Below are 25,039 nucleotides of genomic sequence, written 5' to 3'. Positions count from 1 at the left end.
CCCCTGCATCTGTATGGGAATATCTGTCTCTAGATTTGGGAAATTTTCCGTTATTATTTTGTTGAATATATTACGCATTCCCTTCTCTTACACCTCTTCTCCTTCTTCGATGCCCATGAATCTCAGGTTTGGTCTTCTGATGGAGTCGATGAGTTCTTGCATTTTCTTTTCACAGGTCTTGAGTTGTTTAACTAATAGCTCTTTGGTTTTTCCTTATTTACCATTTCTTCTTCGAGCTTTGAGATTCTGTCTTCTGCTTTTTCTATTCTGCATTGGCCTTCCATTTTGTTTTCAAATTCTGTTTTGTTCTTTTTTCTGAGGTTTTCCATATCCTGAGTTGCTTACTGTTTAATGTTGTCTATTTTTGTCCTGAGTTCTTTATTACTCATGGTCTTTGTTTCACTTTGGTGTTTATACAGTGCTTCTGTGGTTTCTTTTATTTCTTCTTCAAATTGTACATTTTTGTTGTCTTGGAATTTCTTGAGTGTCTCCTGTACATTTTGGTTGACCATATCCATTATGTTCTTATAAAATTCTCATTGATTACCTGTAGGATTTCTTCTTTTAGATTGTTCTTGTGGGCTTTGTTGGGTTCTTTGGCATAGTTTATGTTCATTTTGTTGGAGTCTGGATCTGAGTATCTGTTTTCTTCATTCCCCTCTGGTTCCTGTACTAATTTTTTGTGGTGGGGAAATTGGTTTCCCTGTTTTTTCTGTCTACCCGTAATTACCCTTGGTGTTGTAATTGTCCCTGTACTGTGTGCAGTTAAGTATTTTCTAGCTTGTAATAATAACAATGGTGGTATTTAGAATGGAAGTGTGAGAGGAGATGGAAAGAAGAGATGGAAAGCAAAGAAGTTAAAGAAAAAGGAAAAACAAATAAACAGACAAGTAGGAAAAATAAAAACAAAGAATCAAAGAAAAAAGTTTCAAAGGTATAAACAGGGAGCATTAGTGCACTAATCAACAGTAAGCTGAACAGGCATTAGAGAGACAGAGGATTGAAAATAAAAAATAAAAATAAAAAATAAATAAATGAAAAAAAATCTCCAAGTTCGAATGTAATAAAGTTTCAGTCTTAATAATTTTGGTGTTAGTTCCTCAGCCTCCAATGCTGGAGATGGCATCTCAAAAGTAGTTCTGTCATTGTCTCATCAAAGGGGAAAAAGACTAAAACAAAACAAAGGAAAGCAACACAAAACAACAACAACAAAAAACCCCACAAAGTGTCCCAAGTTCAAATTCAATACAGTTTCTGTAAGTTTTTCAGCATGTAGGTGTAGCTCAGTTGTTGTCTCATCAAAGGTAGGGAGAAAAAGAAAAGTCTGGAGACAGTTCTGTGAATGGCTATCTGAGGCTGTGGCTCACCTGACTGCTGCTGTCAGCCTGCTGTTTCTGGAGGCTTTATTTATGAAGATCTCAGGAGTGAGCTTAACACTCACCTAGCCCTGCAGTCATTGTTTACTTAGAGTTTTCCTGGGCATGACCACCGCTGCTACAAGCTTTCCCCTTTCCAAGCACACTGGGGGAGGTGACACTGCACCAGCTTTCACAGGCCTGCGTGTTTATTTACAGTTCACATGGGAAGTGGATCTTACCCCTTCTCCTATGGAGTTTTCCTCCCACTGCCACTTTTACAAGCTTTCCTGCTTCTGATTGCTGTGTGGGTGCCACTGCTCCTGCCTTCTCCGGCCAGCTTGTTTATTTACATCTCACATGGGAATTGGTTCTTCCCCCCTCTCCTGTGGACTTTTCCTCCCACTGCCACTTTTACAAGCTTTCCTGCTCCTCGTTGCTGCATGTGTTCCGCTGCTCCTGCCTTCTCCAGCCGGCTTGTTGTGAGGGATTCCCCCCCACCTTCGGCACTCAGTGCACCCCACCCTCTTTGTTACATGTCTTTTTTGTTGTTATTGCTTATTATTCAGTTTTTTTTTCTTTTTTTCCCTGGGTGGGGGGTTGATCTGTCCAGGGGGCTATGCTGATCTGGCCCAGGATTGTCTGTGGGAGTACTGAGTGCCGCTTAGCTCACCTTGTGGTCTGAATCTCCCTAAGCTGTCTGCGCTCTGCCATTTGGTGGCAGCGCAGGAGCCCTCCTGGTTTCTCTGTTTAATGTGAAGTGGAGATGCTCTTTGCAGGCTGGAGTTGTGGAGGCATCAAAGTTTTGCCTCTTCTTGGTGTTTTTTCCTGCAAGGTGTATCTCCAGTGTCTCTCCAAGATTTTACTTTAGGAGGCACGCTTTCTGCTTCCTCCCTCTACCTGCCATCTTGGAATCTCTAAGAATCTGTTTTTAATGTTACTGAGAATCCTTTTAAAATGAGAAATGAATTCCAAATTTTATTAAATTTTTCTTTGGCATCTATTGGATACATAATGTAATTTTCTATATTGGACTTATAATGAATTTATTACTGGAATATATATAATTTTTTCTAAAAATTCAATAATCTTTTCACTCATATTAAATACCACTTATTTTTTTTAGCTTTGTAAGATGTACTTTTTATTTATTTATTTATTTATTATTTATTTTTATTGTTTTATTATTCATATGTGCATACAAGGCTTGGGTCATTTCTCCCTCCTGCCCCCAACCCCTCCTTTATCACCCACACTACCCCGTCCCTCTTCCCCCCACCCCATCAATACCCAGCAGAAACTATTTTGCCCTTATCTCTAATTTTGTTGAAGAGAGAGTATAAGCAATAATAGGAAGGAACAAGGTTTTTTGCTGGTTGAGATAAGGATAGCTATACAGGGAGTTGACTCACATTAATTTCCTGTGTGTGTGTGTTACCTTCTAGGTTAATTCTTTTTGATCTAACCTTTTCTGTAGTTCCTGGCTTGCTTTTCCTATTTGCCTCAGTTGCTTTTAAGGTATCTGCTTTAGTTTCTCTGCATAAAGGGCAACAAATGCTAGCTAGTTTTTTAGGTGTCTTACCTTTCCTCACACCTCCCTTGTGTGCTCTCACTTTTATCATGTGCTCAAAGTCCAATCCTTTTGTTGTGTTTGCCCTTGATCTAATGTCCGCATATGAGGGAGAACATATGATTTTTGGTCTTTTGGGCCAGGCTATCCTCACTCAGAATGATGTTCTCCAATTCCATCTATTTACTGGCAAATGATATTATTTCATTCTTCTTCATGGCTGCATAAAATTCCATTGAATACTACTTATTTTTGATGTGTAACTCTTCATAGTCTTAATGAGATTTATAGTCTGTTGTTTGATTTTTACAAATGAAAAGTTCTATTCATAGAAAAGATCCATGAAGTGCATGAATATACATGTACTTAAGTTCTTACTGTTTGGTAGATGGTAGTCTAGGGCATATTATACGTCAAAACATAAAATCTGTGCCACTTGGCATTTACATTACATTGGTCTTAGTGCAAGTATTTTATAGGAAGTGGGGGTACCCATAACTTTTGAATTTAGCTGATTCTTTTTTTAGGGAATGCATTGAGGACTACTATATACTGCTGCTGTTCTTTTACAGTTTATTGAGTTTAGGAAGTATGTGGTTCTGCAACATAGAAGTAGTTGCCCACAAAACAATCTAAGGCTGAAACTTTAACTGAAAGCAATTGAGGTAACAAATTTCAGTCTGTTTTTATAAATATCCAAATGCTTCTAAAGGATACAAAAGAGTACTACTATTAATAGTTGCTTATTACTACAGTTGCACTATTAATACTTATTCACAGGGCTGGGGAGACAGTGTAATTTGAAAGCAAAATCTGTAATTTTATTTTGATATGCTTTTCAAGGGTGATCTTTTCTATTACAAATAGCTGATTTTGAATTAAGAATGTACTTCTCATTTGAACTTCTGTCACATTCTATTTGACCAAGAGCTATGAGGAGTGTTTTTAGTCTCTTGTTTTTTGTATGTATGGTACAAAATACTCATTAACAAATTATGTTACTGGTTTAAATATTTATTATACTATAAATTTTTATGATTTTTTAGAGTACACTCCTATTTATGAGAACAGAGTTTACTGCAACACTGAATGCTGTGTTGTTTTGGCAGCAGCCTCACATATCTTCAATTTAACATGTCTTTTAATTGAATCAATGTTCATGTGGCATAATTGACCGAGACCATCTAAACCTGTACAAATGTACTCTATGATGACATCACTTAATGATGCATTGTTCAGAATGTATCCCTGTTGTTAAGTGATACATGATTTTGTTTGTGAACCCAATGATGGAAGGCCCAAACACAAAGCAGGTGTTAGTTCTAAAGGAAGAGATAGATTGCAATGTAGCAATAGCATGGGTTCAATATCCCACTTTCAGCAATGTTAAGATCATCCAGACAGAAAATCAACAAAGAAACACCAAATTTATACTTCATCCTACAACAAATGAGCCTAACAGACATTTATAGAATATTCCATTCAATAGTTACAGAACATATATAGTCTTTTTGACTCCTGCAGAACACGCATTCTTTTTGGCTGTAGTAATGTATATGCACATATGATCTGTATGCATATAGATAATATATTAGGGCACAAAACAAGTCTAAACAAATTTAAGAAGATAAAAATCATATCAAGTATCTTTTCTGACCATAGTGGTATGAAACTAGAACTCAGTAAAAGGAGGAACTTCAGAAACCTTATAAATACCTAGAGATTAACCAATATTCCTGTTATGAAGTACACCCACCCCTAAGGGTTTGGCCTCCACTGGTGGGACTGTTTAGGAGATGGGCTCTCTCTTTCTCTGCTTTCTGGCTGCCAGAAGGTGGACAGCCTTCTCCACATGCTCCTGCTGCAAATAATGTACTACCTCACTTTAGGCCCAGGAATACAGACACAAGTGACCATGGCCTGAAATCTCTGAATCAATGAGCCAAAATAAATCTTTCCAGCCCTTAAGTTATGTCAGGTGTTTTTCACAATGACAAAAAATCGGACTAACACGATGCTCAAGAATAGCTCCATGACATCGGTCTGGGCAATGATTATATTGGGACCTTCAAAAACAAAGTCAACAAAAGTGAAAATAGGCAAATAAGGTTATATCAAACCATAAAGTTCTTGCATAGCAAAGGAAAAAGTAAAGAGACAACCTAGAGAATGAGAAAAAACATTTGCAAGCTGTACATCTAAGAAGGAATTAATATTAAAAATACAGAGCTCAAGCAACTAAATAGCTGGAACAATAACCTTATAAATGTGCAGAAGACTTGAATAAACATCTCTCTAAAGAAGACATGCAAATGGCCAACATGTATATGAAAAAAAGCTCAATATCATCAATCACCAGAGAAATGCAAATCAAACCACAATGAAATAAATATTATCTCTCACTTGTGTTATCAAACCAGATGAGTGTTGGTGAAGATGTGGAGAAAAGGGAACCCTTAAACACTATTGGCGGGAATGTAAATTAGTGTAGCCATTATAGAAAACAGTATGGGGAGAAGTTCTTCAAAATATTGAAAATGGGACCTGGAGAACACTATATCAAGTGAAATAAGCCTAGCATAGAAAAAGCTCACATGGACTCCAAAACTGTTGATCCTGTAATAGGACAGAATAGAACAGTAGTTACCAGAGGCTTAGATGGTTAGAGGGGGGTAGAGGGCAGGGAGATATTGGTCAAAAGATATATAATTACTTCAATAGGAGGAAAAAGTTTCCAGAATAGACTAATATATAGAGGCAGTAGGTTAGGGGGAAAGGAGAGGAGGGAGAGAGAATGAGAAATTGTGGATGACTGCTAATGATTACAGAGTTTCTTTCTTGGGTGATTAAAATGTTCTAAAATTGGTTTTTGTAATGGTTGCACAACTTTGTGAACATGCTGAAAAGCACTGGGTTATATACATTAAAGGGGTGAATTGTATGATATGTGAGTTATAACTCAATAAAGCTGTTTAAAACCAAAAGGAATAAAATCACTAATAATTTTTAAAAATCTGGTAAAATAATGTGAATTTAGATTCTGGTATTTATGACATCATTAGATCAAATAGAAGATTGAATTAAACCATGAAAATTGTTTTAGCATATTTACAGTAATAGTCCCTTAGTTTTCAGATTCTTTCATCATTAGCTCATTATTTCACATGACTAGTGGATCAACTGAACAGCATTCCTTTGGGAACTATTAACTTGATTTTATTGATGAGAAAATTGAGACAGAGAGATGCAAAGTGATTTCTCCAAGGTTATTTAATGAGTCAATGTCAGACTAAAAAGTCAGAATTCCTGCCTTTTAGTTCTTTCGTCATTTCTATAATACCCCACCCCCAAGATTATCTGTAATTACTCATCACTGTGGTTTAATTTTATGAAGGTCCTTCGTTCTTAACCATTAAGATGCATTTTATTAAGTAGACAAAATAAATTAGAAATTAATTAAGCAGAAAGCTTTCCATTTAGAGTGGTCTGTTGAACTAATGTCAAACCATCCACATTTAGAAGTATGATTTTAAATGAATATGAATTCATTTAAATATATAGTGAAATCCTTTTAACATCTGGAGTTCTGTAGTTATCCTCTGCATCAGAACTTTGCTCTTAACTAAAAGTGTTTGCCCATGTGGTTAATTAGAGTAAAAATATAAAGGCAGAATTCATAGATTTCATTTCTTAATGCTAGATGAATATACACTTGTAATAAGGTGGGTAATTCCATGTTAAAAATTGGGATGTGGGGAACCTAAATTACTGAATAACTGCCATTATCCCCCTTCATTTGGTATGTATGGACTAGGCTCAAAGTTTTGTGTTAATACAAAATAGCTTATATTAACAATGGTAAGAAAGAAAAGATATGTTTAGTTTAGAAAATCAAATTTTGTTACCGTGAATCATTCTATAGATATCATATAATGTGCCTTACATATTTTACATAATTTATGATATACATATATATTTTATATGTATTCATATATAGTGTGTAACACACACATTTAAAACACACAGAGACAAATTCCATCAACGCATTAGGAAATGAAATGAGTCATGGCTCAAGGAGCCACCTACTTTTAGAATCATTTCATTCAAATATACCTATGCAGAAAAAAGGACATACTTTACATTGTGAATTTTCACATACTGTGTAGGAGGCATTTTACCTTTTGAATAATCACAAACACTTAATTGAAAGATATAAAGTATATTAGTAGGAAATTTTAATGTATAATTGAATAAGAAAAAACCTTTAAAGCATGTATTATTTGCTAATATTTAAAATGTTTTCTAGGTCTCTTTGATGTTACTTTCAACAAAGGAAACGTATGCATTTTCCAAAGTCATAAGATGAGGCATCTTTCTCTTGCTCTTGACAATGGCATTGTCACTGGAATGGTGAGTAGTAATACATATATATTTTTTGTGAGAAAGGGTCTCACTGTCTCACAGATTTCACAGGCTGCTTTCCAACACATGGTGCTTCTGTCTCAGCCCCATGAATGCTGGGATTGCAGGTGAGGACCACCATGCCCCAGCAGCGATAATGTAGTCTTTGTCATATATCAACAATATTGTATCTGTACGGGATCTATTTTTGCCTATGGTGCTTTTATGTGATTATCAAACTATTTTTGCTTTGGTTTTTACTTGCACTTTTTACATTTTTCTTTTTGTTTCACTAATTTTTGAGATTCTGAGTATAAATGATCCTAGATTTCAGCAGTAGAAATTTAAACTAGAAAAAGTAGACCAATTCTCTGATAACATTAAAAATATTAGTGATCTTTCAAAATAAGACTACCTGACTTCTCAGTGTTCCCTTTAGGGAACATATTGTTAAGAAAAAAGCCCAATCACTTTGCCCAATTATGCTTTCTGTTACTTAATCTAGGTTTGAAAAAGTGGCATTTAATATATGTCCTGTCTTTAAAATGCATGTATGTTACTTATTTTTTTTAAATGAGATCTCATAGGATGACTGTTATGCGCTGTTCTGAGTTTTAATATGCATTATAATATTTGATCTTTAAATCTAACCTATGAGAGAATTCATTATCATTCCTATTTCACAGAAGAAGAGCAGAAAGTACAGAAGGCCTGAGTTGCTAGGGTCACAAAGTAGTAGGTGTGGAAGCAGGAATGGAACACAGGCAATCTGACTCATGCTTCGGTTTCCTCATAAAATGTTGTAAATATTAGATAATGATTCTGATTCACATTTAACTGAAGGAAAATAGAAAATAATAATTATTGAAAAAATTTCGGGAGTAATTGTTACACCTGAAATTCAGGCTAAGTAATTAATCAATCATATGTTCTCCATGAAGTCATTTCTCTGCTGTGAACTTAGCAAGGTAGTCTGTGTTTCACAGCACATTAAAACATAGTAAATGATTACTAAATAAGAATGTAGCAAGTATGGAATCTACTCGGTTGTATTAGAGGTGAAGAAATGTCTTATTACTATATTTTTCTAAAATCATGTTAAGTGTAAGCTCCTATCCCAATAGGTTACACTAGGTTGGTGGGAGAGTCCCTCCTAGTTATTATGAGCTCCATCTTGTTTCACACAGGATTTCCGTGGTATGAGTCCCCAGTGTACCTAGTGTCAGCCTTTATAGTTTTGGTCCACACTGGTTGCTGTGATGTATGTATTAATCCTCAGGTGGTTTCTTGTTTTACGTGTGGTACTGGGGATTGAACACAGCACTCATGCTTGCTAGGCTAGCACTCTACCACTGGAGTCATACAGTCCTTTTGCTTTTAGTTTGTTCTTCAGATAGGGTTACATGCTTTTGCCCAGGCCATCCTCAGACCATGATCCTTTTACCTCTGCCTCCCAAGTAGATGGGATTACAGGTGTGTACCACCATGTCTGACCCTCAGATGGTTTCTTAAGACAAACAGCTCTCCATGCTATATACTTGGCAAGTGAACTTTTCTGAAGTTGGTGAGCCCTGCTGCCGTACGCTGAGAAGAGATGGCTTAGGTACTCAAACACTGTTCTGAACCAAGAATGTCTCCTTGTAGCATAAGCATCTCAATTTGTTTAGTGTTTTGTAAGCAAAACCTAGAAATAAGACTTAATTTCAGTTTTTAGTCTCAAATCATGACCAGTTAAGAGAACTCAAAAGATGAAAAGTAAACATGATAAAATACACGCCATCATCTCATTCAGTTTTCCTGCTTTTGTAATTATTCTTCTTCCTATGCAGAACTCTGTCTTGAGTTCTGAGAAATCAAGGAAAGAAATTCCTTGGAGCAAGTCACTGACTATAAGACTGGGCAATAAAAGCAATTGAATTAGAAAAGCATGAGATTATATAAATAACAGAGATTGAATAGTGTGAAATAGAACCGTATATACACATAATGTCAAGACATTGGGATTTCACTTAATTTTTTTCTGATAATTTAGAGTTGTTCTTCTCCCTTTCTATCATTTAGGCTGGCAGAGGAGCCCCTGCTGAACTGCGGGTGCTGTATCAACCCAACCGCTGTGCACTTCTTGAGTCAGCACTGGTTCCTGGCCACACAGTGATTTTTGATCGCCATGGCAAAATAGCTGAAGAGTCATCAACAGGCTATGCAGACCTTTCAAAAGAACTTCTGGTTTTTGTCAAGGTAAATTTGAGGGAGGTCATCAAAGTTTATATTGTCAAATACCTACTTTCTTTTCCCTTATTGAAGAAAACTTTTGAGTTGAGTCATACTGCAGTAATCAGATCTCTTTCCACTAGGTGGCATTGATGTCTGTTACCATTGTGTTTAGCCAGACTTTGATAAACAGTGGGGATCACAGCTTTAGCAGAAATGAAACTGTAATGGGAGTAGCTTCCTAAATTCAACTGAAAACTATGGATGTGGATAAAGTTAGAGAATCTTGCATTTTGGTGTCAAACAAATGCATTTACTGATGTTAGTTCTAACAATCAGAATTTGTACTCTTTGATTATTGTGTATGTGTGATAATTTCCTAATGCTTATATCTCTTTCTTTATGGTTTGTATTTATGAATTTATCTTAAAAATAGTTTTGTGTTAGTATAATAGCTTTATGAGATTGCATATTTGTATTAGATTACTGAGAGCTTCATCACATATAAGATTAAATTTACTTATCATAAAGATACCAATAGATAATAGTTATTTGTATTTTAAAGGTGAAGAAAAGGATTTTCAAGGGTATTAAGAGTCTTGGCTAGAATATCACAGTAAATAGTGGATCATGATTCAAGTTGGTCTATTTATCTTTAAAACTATTTATACTTACTATATATAAATACTTTCTCAAGTTGTTATTTTTCTCAAAACAGTATAATTTAGTTTATTGAGAATATTATTAAATAATATTCAAACAAGATTTTGCATAGGTATGAATGTCTTTTTAAATTTATTGAACATTTAATCATTTGATTTTACCCCTTGTAGATATGATATTGCAAGATATTTGAAATATGCCTTTAACCATATCTATTTCTTAGCTATTTTTTTAGCTTAAAAAATTAGAAATTGAATTTAAGTGTAGGAATATGAAACTTTTTAGGTCTGAGAGCATATTATCAATTTTTTCCCCAGAAATTTACCAATTTTCACTCTTGTGAAAGTTAAGCCAACTGTGTATTAGAAGAAATGGTCTATACTTCCACTTCACTTCTGACACCAACCCCATAGTTTGGGGACTCCTCAGACCACTGTCAAGGCTTGGTAATGCACTAGAAAGATTCATAGAACCATTGAAAGTTATTATACTAAATGTTAGGATTTATTACAGAGAAAGAAAACAAATTAAAATATGCTAAGTGAAGAAACAGAGGGCTGAGTCTAGGAAAAGCAGCAAATGTGTAACTTCCAGGCGCCCTCTCCCTATAGACTCAGGGCAGAGTAGTTTCCTTCTCAGCATTAACAGGTGGCAGTGCACATATGCACTGCCAACCTGGGAAACTCAGCTGAGCCTTGGGTACAGAGCCTTACTGGAATTCCACCATGTAGAGAGTCCAGGTGGCTGATGCCAGACTCCAGCCTCTTAGGAGGTCAGTTGGCACCTTCTGATCCAGAGCCTCCTACCCTAAATTACATTGTTATCCTATGGCTGGTTCAAGGCTTCCAGGTAAACAAAGTCACTCTTAACAGCCATGACACTACAGTGGCTTAAAAGTTACTTTTCAGAAGCTGAGGCTACTAGACCTCTCTGGATAGGGTTAAATTGTTTACTATGCCACTTCCTTCCATAGTGTAGGAGAAGAATACTCATCACATTGACCTCAGCATTGAGTATGGTCCTGAACAAGAATTTCTTTGACAATTTTCTAGAGGAATAAGTATCTAATTTTAGCTTATTTTTATTACTAGCGTGAATTATCTTATTTCATTCACCATTTATATTTATCTTTTGTGATTTATGTGTTTGTCTTTTATCCATTTCTCTAGTGTTAGTGCATTTCTAGTTATCTTTCAAAATCTTTTTATTTCTTCTTCTTAAGCTGATGATTACATGGGATTTACTTAAGTACACTTTAGTTATGTTTGCTATCACTTTTCATTCATTCCTATATGTGTATATAGGGGTGCATTCCATAATTCAGGTTCTCATCTAGCATATTCTTTTTATTCTGCTTTAAATCAATACTAAATTTGTTTGTTTATGGTTATTATAAATTCCTAAAGAGAAATATATGTTTTGTTATTTTTTAAATAACATGTGATGCTGACCCTTACACTCTCAATAATAATCATTGATATAAAAGATCCTCTTTTAGTTTTGTTTAGCTAGGTGCCTCAGTTAAATTATTTATTTCTTTTGCTTATTTTTTGCTACCATGTTTTTGGTAATACCCTGGTCATTGCAGCCTCTGTAAGAGAATTGACTCTGTAGTTATATCTTTCTAGTGGAATGTGAGTCTGTTATTTACTGCCTTTCTGTTTGTTGCTCTGAAGGGGATATTCCTCAACAGTGCTGTGATTCTCCTTGCTACAAGCCTATATCAGGCCCTGTGTCTCCAGCCTGATGGGACCTGCACTGGAGCTGGAAAGCAGTCAGAAAAATCCTACTGGAAAGTGCATAAAGTCAGTTCTGAGATTTGCATGTTTGAAAGTGTGAAAAACATGCGGATGTATCTGAGGATTAAGGACGGCCACTGTGATGGAATGGTAAGCATATGCTCTTACTTCTCAGCAAATGTTAAGACATTATTTGCCAATAATAGACATAGGAACAGCATTTGCTGTGTCTTTTGACTTTTAGTTTTACCTACAAACGTTTTGGATATTAGGATGTTTATGTGGTGGTTCCCCTTGACTGGTGATTGTAATAAGTAGAGAGGGTAGCCTGGTATTAGAAAAGAGGGCTGTATTATGGGTGGGATGGGGTGGGTGAATGGAATCCTGGTCATCTACACAGTGTTTCTGCAGTATAATGAGCATACCAATCACCTGGGAATGGTTTTTGATAGCAGATTCTGATATAGAAAGACTGGAGGTAGAAGTTGGGTCTGTCTCCCTATCTAGTTTTCTAGATATAGATCTAGATATAATTGTTTTTGAGATAGAGTTCTTACTTTGTGGCTCAGGCTGTTTTTTCTAACTCTTAAGTGAATAAACTTTCTGAAAGTTTGTAGCAGAGTTATTCTCTCCTACATAGAACACTCATGTTGTTATTGTCATCTTTTCCATTCTTCCTCCCTCTTTCTCCCCCTTGTTTTTTTGTGTTATGGGTAAATAAGCTTTATCTGAGTAGGCTGAGAAATTGAAGGAGTTCTTAGTGTTCAACTGAAAGAATTTGGCGAGGACAGGGATATACAGATTGAATACAGGAGTATTATCCTGCCACAGAGGAACTATTGACATAATCATTCTTCATATGTAGAAGTTGAGTGTGAACCTGCTTAAATAACTTGCCCAAAGCCTCCAGCTACTGTCAGAGCTAAGGCTCTGTCCAGCTCAGTCCACTTGTAAGCCCTTGTTGTTCAGGATTGCAGATAACAAGATGAAGAGACTGAGTCAACTTCTTTGAGGAGACCAGGGTCAAAATACATGAGAGCCAGTGATACAACACACAAAAACAAATTTTTCTTCATTAGCAATTGTTTAATAATCAGCTTTATTGATAGCTTGTCACATGAGTGATTGGTCTGAAATAAGTAAGAGGGAGAACTCTGACATCCCAACCTATGCTGTCCTTTATGTCAATGCTGGGAACACTTCCTCTTATCTTTCATGATGGCCTCCTTGAATAAAATTCTACATTCAGGATTTCCAAACACTTCATAGCTGAGCCAGACAATCATGCATTGGAGTTTCAAACCAAGATTACTTTTTCTTAAAATTATCTCATAATTTGAAAAAATTAGAGGGATCTTTTAGATGAAGATAGCTAAAGTGGAGAATCCAGATACCAATAAATGCAAAAGAACATAAATGATTTTGTTAGTTTTGTAACACAGAATTTGATGTATAGAACAGGGTATGAGACAGAGATTCTCTTGGCTTTTTGGGCACACCATATATTAGTTGCATGTGATATGTGCACAGAGGTAGATCACTATTCTGAGGCCTACAAAGGCAACACATGTATTTGAAGCAGAAAATGAATAGAAAAGAGACTTTCAAAGAGAGCCATGTAAATGGGCAAACCATAAATATCAGTCCATATGTGTCCAGGTGGTACTCAAATGACTGTATTTAACAACTAGTTCAAATGTATATTGCAACACCTAGAGTGCAACTTTGGGAGAAAGCCACTCATTTTGGGAAATCCCTCATTTCCTAAGATGGGAATGAGGCATTGTCTGGCTGTCAGGGGCCCATTTGTCCTTCTGGTATCCATCCCCTGCCCCCTTACCCCTGGTATTGGGTTGTGATGCATAGGGATCTCTCATGCTAGGGTAGCCAGCGTATCATGGAGACACGAGGTGGCTCAGTCTATAGCTGTTCCATTCAACATGGAAGGATTACAGTGTTTAAAACATGGGTATTGCTTTACCACTGTGTGCCAGTTTGATGTCAGTTCTCACTGTAGAGTGGCATGTGTGTGATCCTTGAGGATTACAAAAGAAATTTTGTTACTATATGTATATTTAAAACATCAGTGAAAATATTTGGCTTAAGGAAAGATTTTAGAGGTCATTTAGGCCTATGACTTACAAGTAAGTTCTGTAGAGTTGTCCAAAGTTCCTGTTATTTCTATTAAAATTGCTAAGTCTTTTCTTGGAAAAAATATTTAAATGAAAATTTATTGCTTTTGATAGTATAGCTATTTTTTTTTTACAATATTGACTCTTCCCATCAAAATTCCAATGACATTCATCACAGGGATTTAAAAAATCCACCCTGAAGTTTATATGGAAACACAAAAGACCATGAATAGCCAAGGCAACATTGAACAAAAAGAGCAATGCTGGAGGTATCATATACTTCCAACTATACCACAGAGCCGTAGCAATAAAAGTAGCATGATATTGGCACAAAACAGATAAGAAGATCAGTGGAACAGAACAGAAGACCCAGATATGAATCTACACAGCTACACCCACCTGATTTTTTGACAAAGGCACCAAAAACATGCTATGTAGAAAAGACAGCCTCTTCAACAAATGTTACTGGGAAAACTGGATATCTGCATGCAGAACACTGAAATTAGATCCATGAGCCATGTTTTTCACCCTGTACAAGTATCAACTCAAAGTGGATTAAGAACCTTAATATAATACCTGAAAATTTGAAACTAGTGCAGGAAAGAGCAGGGCATACACTGGAACTTATAGGCATATGCAATGACTTCTTAAAGAGAACTCAAATGATTCTGCAAATAAGAGAAAGGATTGACAAATGGGACTATATAAAACTAAAAGCTTCTGCACAGCAAAAGAAATAGTTACCAGATTGAAGTGGCAGCCCATAGAATGGAAGAAAATACATCTGACAAGGGATTAATAACTAGAATATGCAGGGAGCTCAAAAAACTAAACTACCCAAAATTCAATAACCCAATGAAGAAATGGGCACATGAACTGAACAGAGGTTTTTCAAAGGAAGAAGTTCAAATGGTTAAAAAACACATGAAGAGGTGCTCAAAATCCCTGGCCATAAAAATGTATATCAAAACCACATTAAGATTCCACCTCCCTCATGTTAGAATGGCTATTGTAAAGAACTCAAACAACAAAAACTGCTGGTGAGAATGCAGGGAACAAGGAACTCTCTCATACACTGCAGGTGGGAATGTAAATTAGTATAACCACTATGAAAAACAGTATGTAGGCTCTCAGAAAACTAAAAATAGAATTGCTGTTTGATCCAGCAATACCACTCCGAGGAACATACCCAAAGGAATGTTAAGTCAGATTACAATAAAGGCAACTGCACATTCATGTTTATTGCAGCATTACTCACAATAGTGAAGTTATGGAAATAGCCCAAATGCCCTACAACTGATAAATAGATTAAGAAAATGTGATCTATTTATCTATCTCTCTATCTATCTATTGATCTATCTGTCTACAATGGGGTTTTATTCAGTCATAAGGAAGAATGAAACCATGTGGTTTAAAGGTAAATGGATGCAATTGGAAGACATCATGTTTAGTGAGGTAAACCAGGCTCAGAATGACAAAGGCTGCATGTTTTCTCTCATATGTGGAAGATAGAGACAATACAAGTACAAGCAATATTGTGAAAAATAGGTCACACTAAGGGGAGGTCAGTAATAGGAGAGAGAGGGAAAAAGAAGGAAATTAAGAAGATAAATTTGGTTGATATACTTTCTATACAAGAATGAATATGGAATTTTTAAACCATTGAAATCACCATAAGAAGAGGACTAAGGGAGAAACAAGGAAAACAGAGAGCATAAATCAATTCAGGTTATATTACATAAATACATGGAAATGTAACAATGAAATACCTCATATAGCTATCTTAAACAAACAAAAATGCCATTTGTCAAAAGTGGAGAACAAGAAAAGTAAAATAGATCCTGTCCGGGGGTTGGTACCAGTGGGAGTGGAGAGGATGTAAGGAAAGGGTGAAGGAGGGTCAATGTGGTGGAAATATTATGTACTCATGTATGAAAATGGAAAAGTGAGACCTGCTGAAACAACTCCAGTAATGGGAGGAAAGGGGAATAAAGGAGAATGATGGAGGGGGTGAATTCAATTGTGATGCATTGTAAGAACTTTTAATATGTCACAATATACTACTACTAGAACAATAATATGATAATAAAAAATTTTAAAAAGAAAATTTATTGCTAAGAGATTTGAAATTTTAAAGTGCCTGTCTACAAAGGTGCACATGTCAGAGGGTGCCTTCTCTTTCACCTCTTATTTTTCCTTGCTCTACTTTTCTTTACTAATAAGTTTTTCTTGGCTCCTTACTGCATGAGTGTCATCCATGACTCTTCTCAAAATTGTTTTTATCATTGAATTCAAGAGCACTGGGTCAGATAGGTGGGAAGTTGAGTTGAGAATGCCCCTCTTCTATTGAGGAGACTCCTTGTCCAAAAACTTCCCCATGACAGTATGATTGGAGAATAAAAGGATGTGGTCTAATGGTAATAAACCATGAGGAGTTTAGTTAGAACTGTGTTCAAATTTTTCTTGGCATCCTTATGTGATGTTTCTTCATTCTGGGAATAGGGCAGGGTATTCCTCATCTTCACATGAGGGAGAAAGTCAGAGAGTGACTTTCCTAGGTTTTATGGCCTGATTTAGGATAGTTAATATGACCTACATCAGGAGAGTGGGAAGTTCCTGCTTCTGGGGTTTTCTCAATTTCCTTTAGCTTTGAAAAACTCAGGTTATCAAGAGCCATATTTTGGCGTGTTTCCTATAATCCATCATAATCATCAGGTATGGTCCTGATCCCTCTTATGCCATCTATTCACTGGGTTTGGCCCCTTGGCTAAGCCTCTCAGACATGCTGTCACTGGCAATTGGGATTAGTAAGGACTTCTCTGGATTCTATGTAAACAGTTGTTTTGAGCATACCAGACCTGTATAATTAACAGAGTCCTAAAGGAGAACTCTGAGGCTACCTTCTGATGGTTTCTGCCACTTAAACAACATTGACTTTTTAATTTTTACTTGGGTATTTTTAGTGAGAAGAGCCTCCATAGAAAGCATCATCAGTTTTATTTTAATTCCACTACTTCCTTTGTAGTGTTTTCTTTGTTATAGTGTGTTTAATGACTCATTGATTTGATTGTCGTCATTTAAAAATCTCCATCTATAATTTTGGTAGTGAGTCTTTTTTGTCAAAATGCGTATGCTTCTTTACTCTTAAGATAAAGTATTGATGCATAACAAGGAAGAACATGATTTTTTCACTTTCACTGTATCTGATCTGATCTGAAATCAGTAGACTCTGCAAGGACATTGCTTTTGAGAACAGACTGGTAGCAATCCTCTTAACTACACTAGTTTACATACATTTAGAGACTATAATAAAGCATGCTTACAATCTCCAAAGGGATTGAGAGTACATTCAAAGGTAAATGGCAATATGTGCTGTATCACTATAACTTAAAAACCTAACAGTGCTCAGTCTTCCTACTCAATAAATGTACATTATAATAAATTGAATTGAGAAAAAGCATTACTGTTTCCATGTGTTTGCCATTATACATTTGAAAAACATTTCTAATAGGCAAACAACATCAAATGATGCCAAATCTATAATAAATGTTTCTACTACTGTTACCATAAAATTCTTATCTTGTAGGAGTAAATCACTTTAATAGATTTTGATGTAGTAGAGATTCAAGGTAACAACAAACAGAATGCAGTTGACTTGGGAGAATGGTAGGTTGTTGACTGAAGAAGTAAAACCAGTCTCAAACAACATGGGTAGAACTCACTAATTATGGGTACAAAAGAAAAACAGATGTAGGAGTTGTGGGAAAAACAAGCTCAGTGTACCAAAGTGATCAGCATACCAAGGAGACACATACACAGTCACACTCCACACTAGCAGAATACTTGTTTATTGGCAAGAGTTTAGTTTGTTAGGAAGGATGAAATATTCTCATTGTAGATTTATCTAATTTTTCCTCTTCACTTAAAATACATTGACACATAATTAAAAGTTTAAAATATATATTGTATTAAGCCAAAACTCTTCAACTGAAGGAACTCTGAAAGGGTTTATTGAAGTGTTACAGATGTTAGTCAGGAAAAGGACCAACCAGATCCTGGCACAGGTCAACTTCTAGCAGCAAAGATAGACAACAGTTGGAAAAATGCCTGCTGGACACAGAGCTGAGATTATCGTTATAACAAAAATTTAGGGAAGGAAAGCACAAAGTTGTTTACACTGAATTTACCTAGACTATGGATAAGGGGAACAGGATAACACAAGTGGGGAAAGATTTGGAATAGTGTTACCAACTTGCCCTATTTAAGCCCTGGGTCTTTGTCTCACAATTTCAGAAAATGACAATCACAGGCAATGAGAACAAGTAAAGCAGGAGATTTTATTAAGATAGAAAAGTAGCAAAGAGTACAGCTCCCAGAGCTGGGAGGGACCCCGGAGAGGGTGCCAGAAAAGTAACCTTAGTCTAAGGTTTTTTTATCCATTTTCTCCAGAGCATTGTTCAATCTCTGTGCTAATTAGGTGTAATAGAAAGCAGCATTCTGGTTGACTGTGCCTGAAATGTTCTGATTGGTTGTGCTCTTTAAACCATGGGGGTTTGAAATTTCTACTAGTCTTTGTAGTATCTTCATTTTGGTCCATCTTGCTTTTCCTTCTTTTGGACCTTTCAGGTTACAGGAAGGTCATAATGGAGTTTTCCACGGACCCTATACTATCTAATTTTAACTAACTGCCTAGCCTACTTGCTCAGTTTGTTATTAATGCTTAGTAGGGCACAAAAGAGGACCATTTAGAATTAAGAATCCACATATTTTATTTCCTATCTACATCCTTTTAATCAGTTCATGTTTGGATTAAATATAAAGGACAGATTTTTAAATGAAGGAAAGAAAGGGGGTAAAGGAAACTAGGTTAATTTTTGAAGATTTAGTTATATTAAAATATATTTTCATTTTTTTCACTAATTACAGTTAATACAAAGTTAAAAATATTATTCCTAGAGGTGTTATTGAGAGAACGAATATGTACACAACCATAATCTAGAGAATAATAGCAAATTAGAAATCTCACTCACGTTATGGTTCATCTGCTTGTCTGAAGGCTTAAGAGAGGCAGGTTGATTTGAGCAGGATGAGTGAATCAGGAAGTTTCCTGGAATTGTGAATTTTAGAGGGAATTATCCCACTTTTCATTGTCAAAGAAAATAAAGAAGGACATCACATGAACAAATTATGAGCTTAGACATGAACAAACCAGAGAACCTATTTTAGAGGTAACATTTGAGTTTCTAGTGGAAGGCAGGAACTGTGTGTCACTAGTGCTATAGTAAACATAGTATGGTATGCCTCATGCCCTTAGGAAACTTCAATCTAAAAGGTGATACAGGAATGTAAACACACAATTACAGTATAGCATGAAAAGTACAATAACAAAGGTAGGTACCATTTTTAGTGTTGGTAATGTTGCCAGAAGGTAACATAGCTATCTTGATTTTTGTGTTGGGCAAAAGAAAGATTCAAGCAAGAAGTGAAACATACTGAAAGTGATAGTAAAGTTATTAGGAACAGGATACACTTTGAATAGACTGAAAGCTCGTCATATCCAGAGTGAGAAGATAGGGCTAGCCTTTCGAGTTTGAGTACTTATTGAGATTGCAATCGCCAAAAGAAATTCTTACCTTTAGGTTCAGCTTTTTGGGTTGAGGTCAAGAGTAAGCAACAGGATCAGGAGGCTAGGGGAAGTCTACTGAATTACAATATACAGATGATTATTGGGCCCACCTGACTGCTAAACAGGGCATGGGTCTTTGTTTTGTTAAATTAAAGATCTGTTGTTCCAGAGTTGTTTGTTGTTGACCCACTTTGGGCTTGAATAAAGCCTTCTGTTAATTCTTAGGTGGGCAAAGAGCCAAGAATATTTTAGGACATCCCATGATCTTGCTGGGGTATTTTGATCTTCACAGAAACTGGTCGTCAGTGAGTTGGAAAGTTCTAATTACATGTTTTCTCTTAGACACCTTGTGATCTCTTACCTGCATGGTCACTGCTTATGTTTCTCTGCTACCTAACATTTTTCCCCCCGTCAAGGACTGAAGAATTCTTCATTTAGGTTCCCTTTGCATATCCCCCATGCTCATGGCTAACTGCTAACTATTAATAATGGCAGAGATGTGTCTAGGAAAGTTTTTTTTTTTAATTTTTATTGTTTTATTATTCATATGTGCATACAATGCTTGGGTCATTTCTCCCCCACTGCCTCCACCCCCTCCCTTACCACCCAGTCTGCCCCCTCCCTCTCCCTCCCACCCCCTCAATACCCGGCAGAAACTATTTTGCCATTATCTCTAATTTTGTTGAAGAGAGAATATAAGCAATAATAGGAAGGAACAAGGGTTTTTGCTATTTGAGATAAGGATAGCTATACAGGGAATTGACTCACATTGATTTCCTGTGCGTGTGTGTTACCTTCATGAGGTTAGCCTAGCTCAAAAGACCAAAAATCGTATGTTCTCCCTCATATTATGTGGACATTAGATCAAGGGCAAACACAACAAGAGGATTGGACTTTGAGCACATGATAAAAGCAAGAGCACACAAGGGAGGGGTGAGGATAGGTAAGACACCTAAAAAATTAGCTAGCATTTGTTGCCCTTAACGCAGAGAAACTAAAGCAGATACCTTAGAAGCAACTGAGGCCAATAGGAAAAGGGGACCAGGAACTAGAGAAAAGGTTAGATCAAGAAGAATTAACATAGAAGGTAACACACACGCACAGGAAATCAATGTGAGTCAATGCCCTGTATAGCTATCCTTATCTCAACCAGCAAAAACCCTTGTTCCTTCCTATTATTGCTTATACTCTCTCTACAACAAAATTAGAGATAAGGGCAAAATAGTTTCTGCTGGATATTGAGGGGGTGGGGGGGAGAGGGAGGGGGCGGAGTGGGTGGTAAGGGAGGGGGTGGGGGCAGGGGGAGAAATGACCCAAGTCTTGTATGCACATATGAATAATAAAAGAAAAAAAAAGTGCTCCCCCCCAAAAAAAGAATGATGTTCTCCAATTCCATCCATTTACAAGCGAATGATAACATTTTGTTCTTCTTCATGGCTGCATAAAATTCCGTCGTGTATAGATACCACATTTTCTCAATCCATTCGTCAGTGGTGGGGCATCTTGGCTGTTTCCATAACTTGGCTATTGTGAATAGTGCCGCAATAAACATGGGTGTGCAGGTGCCTCTGGAGTAACTTGTGTCACAGTCTTTTGGGTATATCCCCAAGACTGGTATTGCTGGATCAAATGGTAGATCAATGTTTAGTGTTTTAAGTAGCCTCCAAATTTTTTTCCAAGGTGGTTGGACTAGTTTACATTCCCACCAACAGTGTAAGAGGGTTCCTTTTTCCCCGCATCCTCGCCAACACCTGTTGTTGGTGGCGTTGCTAATGCTGGCTATTCTAACAGGGGTGAGGTGGAATCTGAGTGTGGTTTTAATTTGCATTTCCTTTATTACTAGAGATGATGAGCATTTTTTCATGTGTTTTTTGGCCATTTGAATTTCTTCTTTTGAGAAAGTTCTGTTTAGTTCACGTGCCCATTTCTTTATTGGTTCATTAGTTTTGGGAGAATTTAGTTTTTTAAGTTCCCTATAGATTCTAATTATCAGTCCTTTGTCTGATGTGTAGCTGGCAAATATTTTCTCCTACTCTGTGGGTGTTCTCTTCAGTTTAGAGACCATTTCTTTTGATGAACAGAAGCTTTTTTAGTTTTATGAGGTCCCATTTATCTATGCTATCTCTTAGTTGCTGTGCTGCTGGGGTTTCGTTGAGAAAGTTCTTGCCTATACCTACTAACTCCAGAGTATTTCCTACTCTTTCCTGTATCAACTTTAGAGTTTGTGGTCTGATATTAAGATCCTTGATCCATTTTGAGTTAATCTTGGTATAGGGTGATATACATGGATCTAGTTTCAGTTTTTTGCAGACTGCTAAACAGTTTTAGGAAAGAGGTTTTAATTGAATGATTCACAGGAACTTGCTTGAGCTCTTCAATGCAACAAACTGACATCAGTATTTTTTATTATCATATTGTTGTACTGGAGATACATTGTGACATTTACAAAACTTCTTATAATATATCAAAGTCTCTCACCCCTTTCATTATTCTCCTTTATTCCCCTTCATTCAATTCCTGGAATAGTTTCAACAGGTCTCATTTTTTTTACATTTATATACATGAGTACATATTTCTACCACATTCATCCCCCTACATTCTTTCCTTATATCTCCCCCCACTTCTACCAACCCCCCAGACAGGACCTGTTTTGCCTTCCTGTTTTCTGTATTTGAAAAACAAAAGACATTTTTTGTTTGTTTAATGACAAACAAAATGTTTCCTTGCAACATTTCCATGTATCTATGTATTTTAATCCAAATTGGTTTATCTTCTCTGTTTTTCTCCTTTCACCTTAGTCCCCTTCTTATGGTGATTTCAACAGGTTTAAAAAGTCTATATTCATTTTTGTATAGAAAGTACCTCAACCATATTCACTTTCTTAAGTTCCTTCTTTTATCTCCCTCTGTCATTAGTGACCTCCCCTTAGCATGACCTGATTTTCATAATACTGCTTGTATTTGTATTAGGCCTATATTCCACATATGAGAGAAAATGAGTTAACGGCAAGAAGTATTTCCAGAAGATCTTGGTTCTTGTGCTCTGGCTGGAAGAATCCAAGCAGAACACATTGGTATGAAGGGAGTTTATTAAATGTTAGGAGGAGCATGGTGGGGTGCAGGTGGAGTCTGCTGGCGGAAAGAAAGAGACTTTTTTTGTCAGGTACTTTTAAAATTTATGCTAATCTAGGGAAAGGAGGAACCATGTGATAATAATAATTCCATCTAATAGTCAATGAGTATGGAGGGGCATGGGTGGCTCCTGGTCAGGTGAGGGTGGTGTGGGCCATCCGTTGGCAACCTACATATGAGTCCTGAACTTTCCCTACTTCTTGCCTGCTTCCAATAACCCCTGAGAGACAATATTCCAAAAAATTCTTTGTTGGGGCTGCTGAAGGGAGTTAGTCCATCTTCAGAATCTGCTTTGAGCTGACAAGGGGCAGCAGACCCTACCTACAAAGGGAAATGGTCTCTTCTATATCTTTCCCTTGGGGCTCATTTGGACACATGGTGTCTGAATTATTGTCCAGCACAGTCAAGATTTCTCATGGAGATCTGGGTTGCTCATGGAGATCTCGTTCATTTGTAGAGATCGATAACCCTGTTGCCTCATGGTTTGGGTCCTTAAGGCTTTTATCCAGGAAGAGATAAATCTGGTTTAGAAGGCATGATCTGAACATAAACTTTGATAGGAGCATCAGTAGAGGCCTTGCTTGCAGCAGGAAGGATAAAGAACTTAGTGTTTTCATTTTGAAAAGTGACAGAGAATCTTATGGTTATTATTTTTTCACATGTGTTTATACCTGTAGCTATTTTTAACCTTTAGGTGGCCCTCTATGTGGACTGTCCTTGTAGTGGGCAGTTGTACATAAGGGCCAGGTGGACCAGGAAGCAGGTGTCAGTCCAATTAGAGGGTAAACATCAATGAGTCAGTTCTGTACAGAAAGACGACTACAGCGTCCCTAAGCAGAAATTAGATACCATTGAAAGTTATATTGCCTTTGTTTAAACAGAAGGCCTTGGCCAAAGACATGAGTTTGCCTTTTGCCAGAAGCCTAGGGGGCTTAAATATTAGAGCTCATGTGTAAGAGCCCCTTTTAAAAATCTCTCAGCTTTGGTTACTTTTAGAAGTCTGGCAAAATTGACTCCAACTACATCTTGAGAAGTCCCCTCATTTGTGTAGTCTTTTTGAACTGTCTCGGGTGGCTGCATACCACTTGTTCCTCTAAGAAGTAGGGGACACTGATCACTCAGGGGTTGTGTCCTCTTAAATTATTCCTCTGAACAGTTGTCTCTGAAGATTCTGCCCCACTTGGCAATTTTATTCCCCAGAGCAGGAGTGGTTTCTTCCAGAACATCCCCAAAGTAGATTTTGTCCCACAGGAAAGGGGAGGTAACACATCGAATAGATCAGAAGTTAGTGCCAATGTGACCTCTTTGTCCAAATTAAGCAACAGAGATTTATTTTTAAAAATCGCTTCTATGCTGGGCTCAATTAGATCTAACTGTCCCATAGAGGATGTACTGACACCTTTAAATTGTTGTAAAGTACCAGCAGACAACAGTCATAAAGCTTTACAAGGAAAATAAAAAATGACCCCAATACTTAAGAATGTCTGTCTCAGGTGACAGATGAGCACTTGTTAGAGTCATTTTTATGGGCTTACCTGGAAATGCTCCTGAAGGATCAGAACTATGAAGGCAAAACTTAAAGTAACCATGGTTAGTCACAATTTAAACCTTGAATTTTGGTTAGGAAATGTAACAAGTCAGTGGTTGTGAGTACTGTCAATGTAGTACTGACAATTAAAAACCCTAAAATTTTGATGGTTAGGGGAAGGCAGTATTAATAACCCAAATAGCCCCTCTTTTAATGTTTAATTGTATTATATATATATTATGTATATAAATATATAGTATGTATTGTATATATATGCATATACATATATACACATACATATATATATAAATATATATATAAAACAATGTTTAGCCAATGTCAGGTAAACCAATGTTTATCTGACAAACAGATGTCAGGCCTAAATAGCAGAACTTTTAGCATTGGTCATAGAGAACAGAAATGTTAAAGACCTTATTAGATAGAATGTACTTTAGATAAAAGAACTATACCTGTTTACATGTATACACTTTTAACTCTATAAGTGACTTACAATATTTAGAAACATACATAAAGCACTAGCAGTATTAGGCCCATTTAAAAGAGTTTTTACTTAGTTTAAACTTAGTTTATTCAGTGTTACCAGAAAAATACCTTAGGGTTTTTGCATCTGGCAAGAGGCTAATGTAGGCAGGAGCCAAAGAACAGTAAATATTTTTAGTGGG

The 25,039-nt window shown here is 36.5% G+C and overlaps 1 protein-coding gene across 2 annotated transcripts in view; it reads left to right on the top strand.

Annotated features, from left to right (window-relative positions):
• Rp1 (RP1 axonemal microtubule associated) overlaps positions 1 to 25,039 on the top strand; it is a 354,819-nt gene that overhangs the window by 148,470 nt on the left and 181,310 nt on the right. Inside the window, exons 12-14 of one of the 2 annotated variants that reach the window (XM_074066939.1) lie at positions 7,232 to 7,342; positions 9,398 to 9,564; positions 11,877 to 12,089. In XM_074066939.1, coding sequence (XP_073923040.1) covers positions 7,232 to 7,342; positions 9,398 to 9,564; positions 11,877 to 12,089 — 491 coding nt within the window. Of the gene's footprint in view, positions 1 to 7,231; positions 7,343 to 9,387; positions 9,565 to 11,876; positions 12,090 to 25,039 lie in introns of both variants that reach the window. The other variant, XM_074066940.1, reaches the window with a different exon arrangement.

The sequence above is a fragment of the Castor canadensis genome, chromosome 3, assembly GCF_047511655.1.
Source record: "Castor canadensis chromosome 3, mCasCan1.hap1v2, whole genome shotgun sequence".
NCBI classification, from domain to species: domain Eukaryota; kingdom Metazoa; phylum Chordata; class Mammalia; order Rodentia; family Castoridae; genus Castor; species Castor canadensis.
This window is presented reverse-complemented; position numbering and strand designations above follow the sequence as displayed.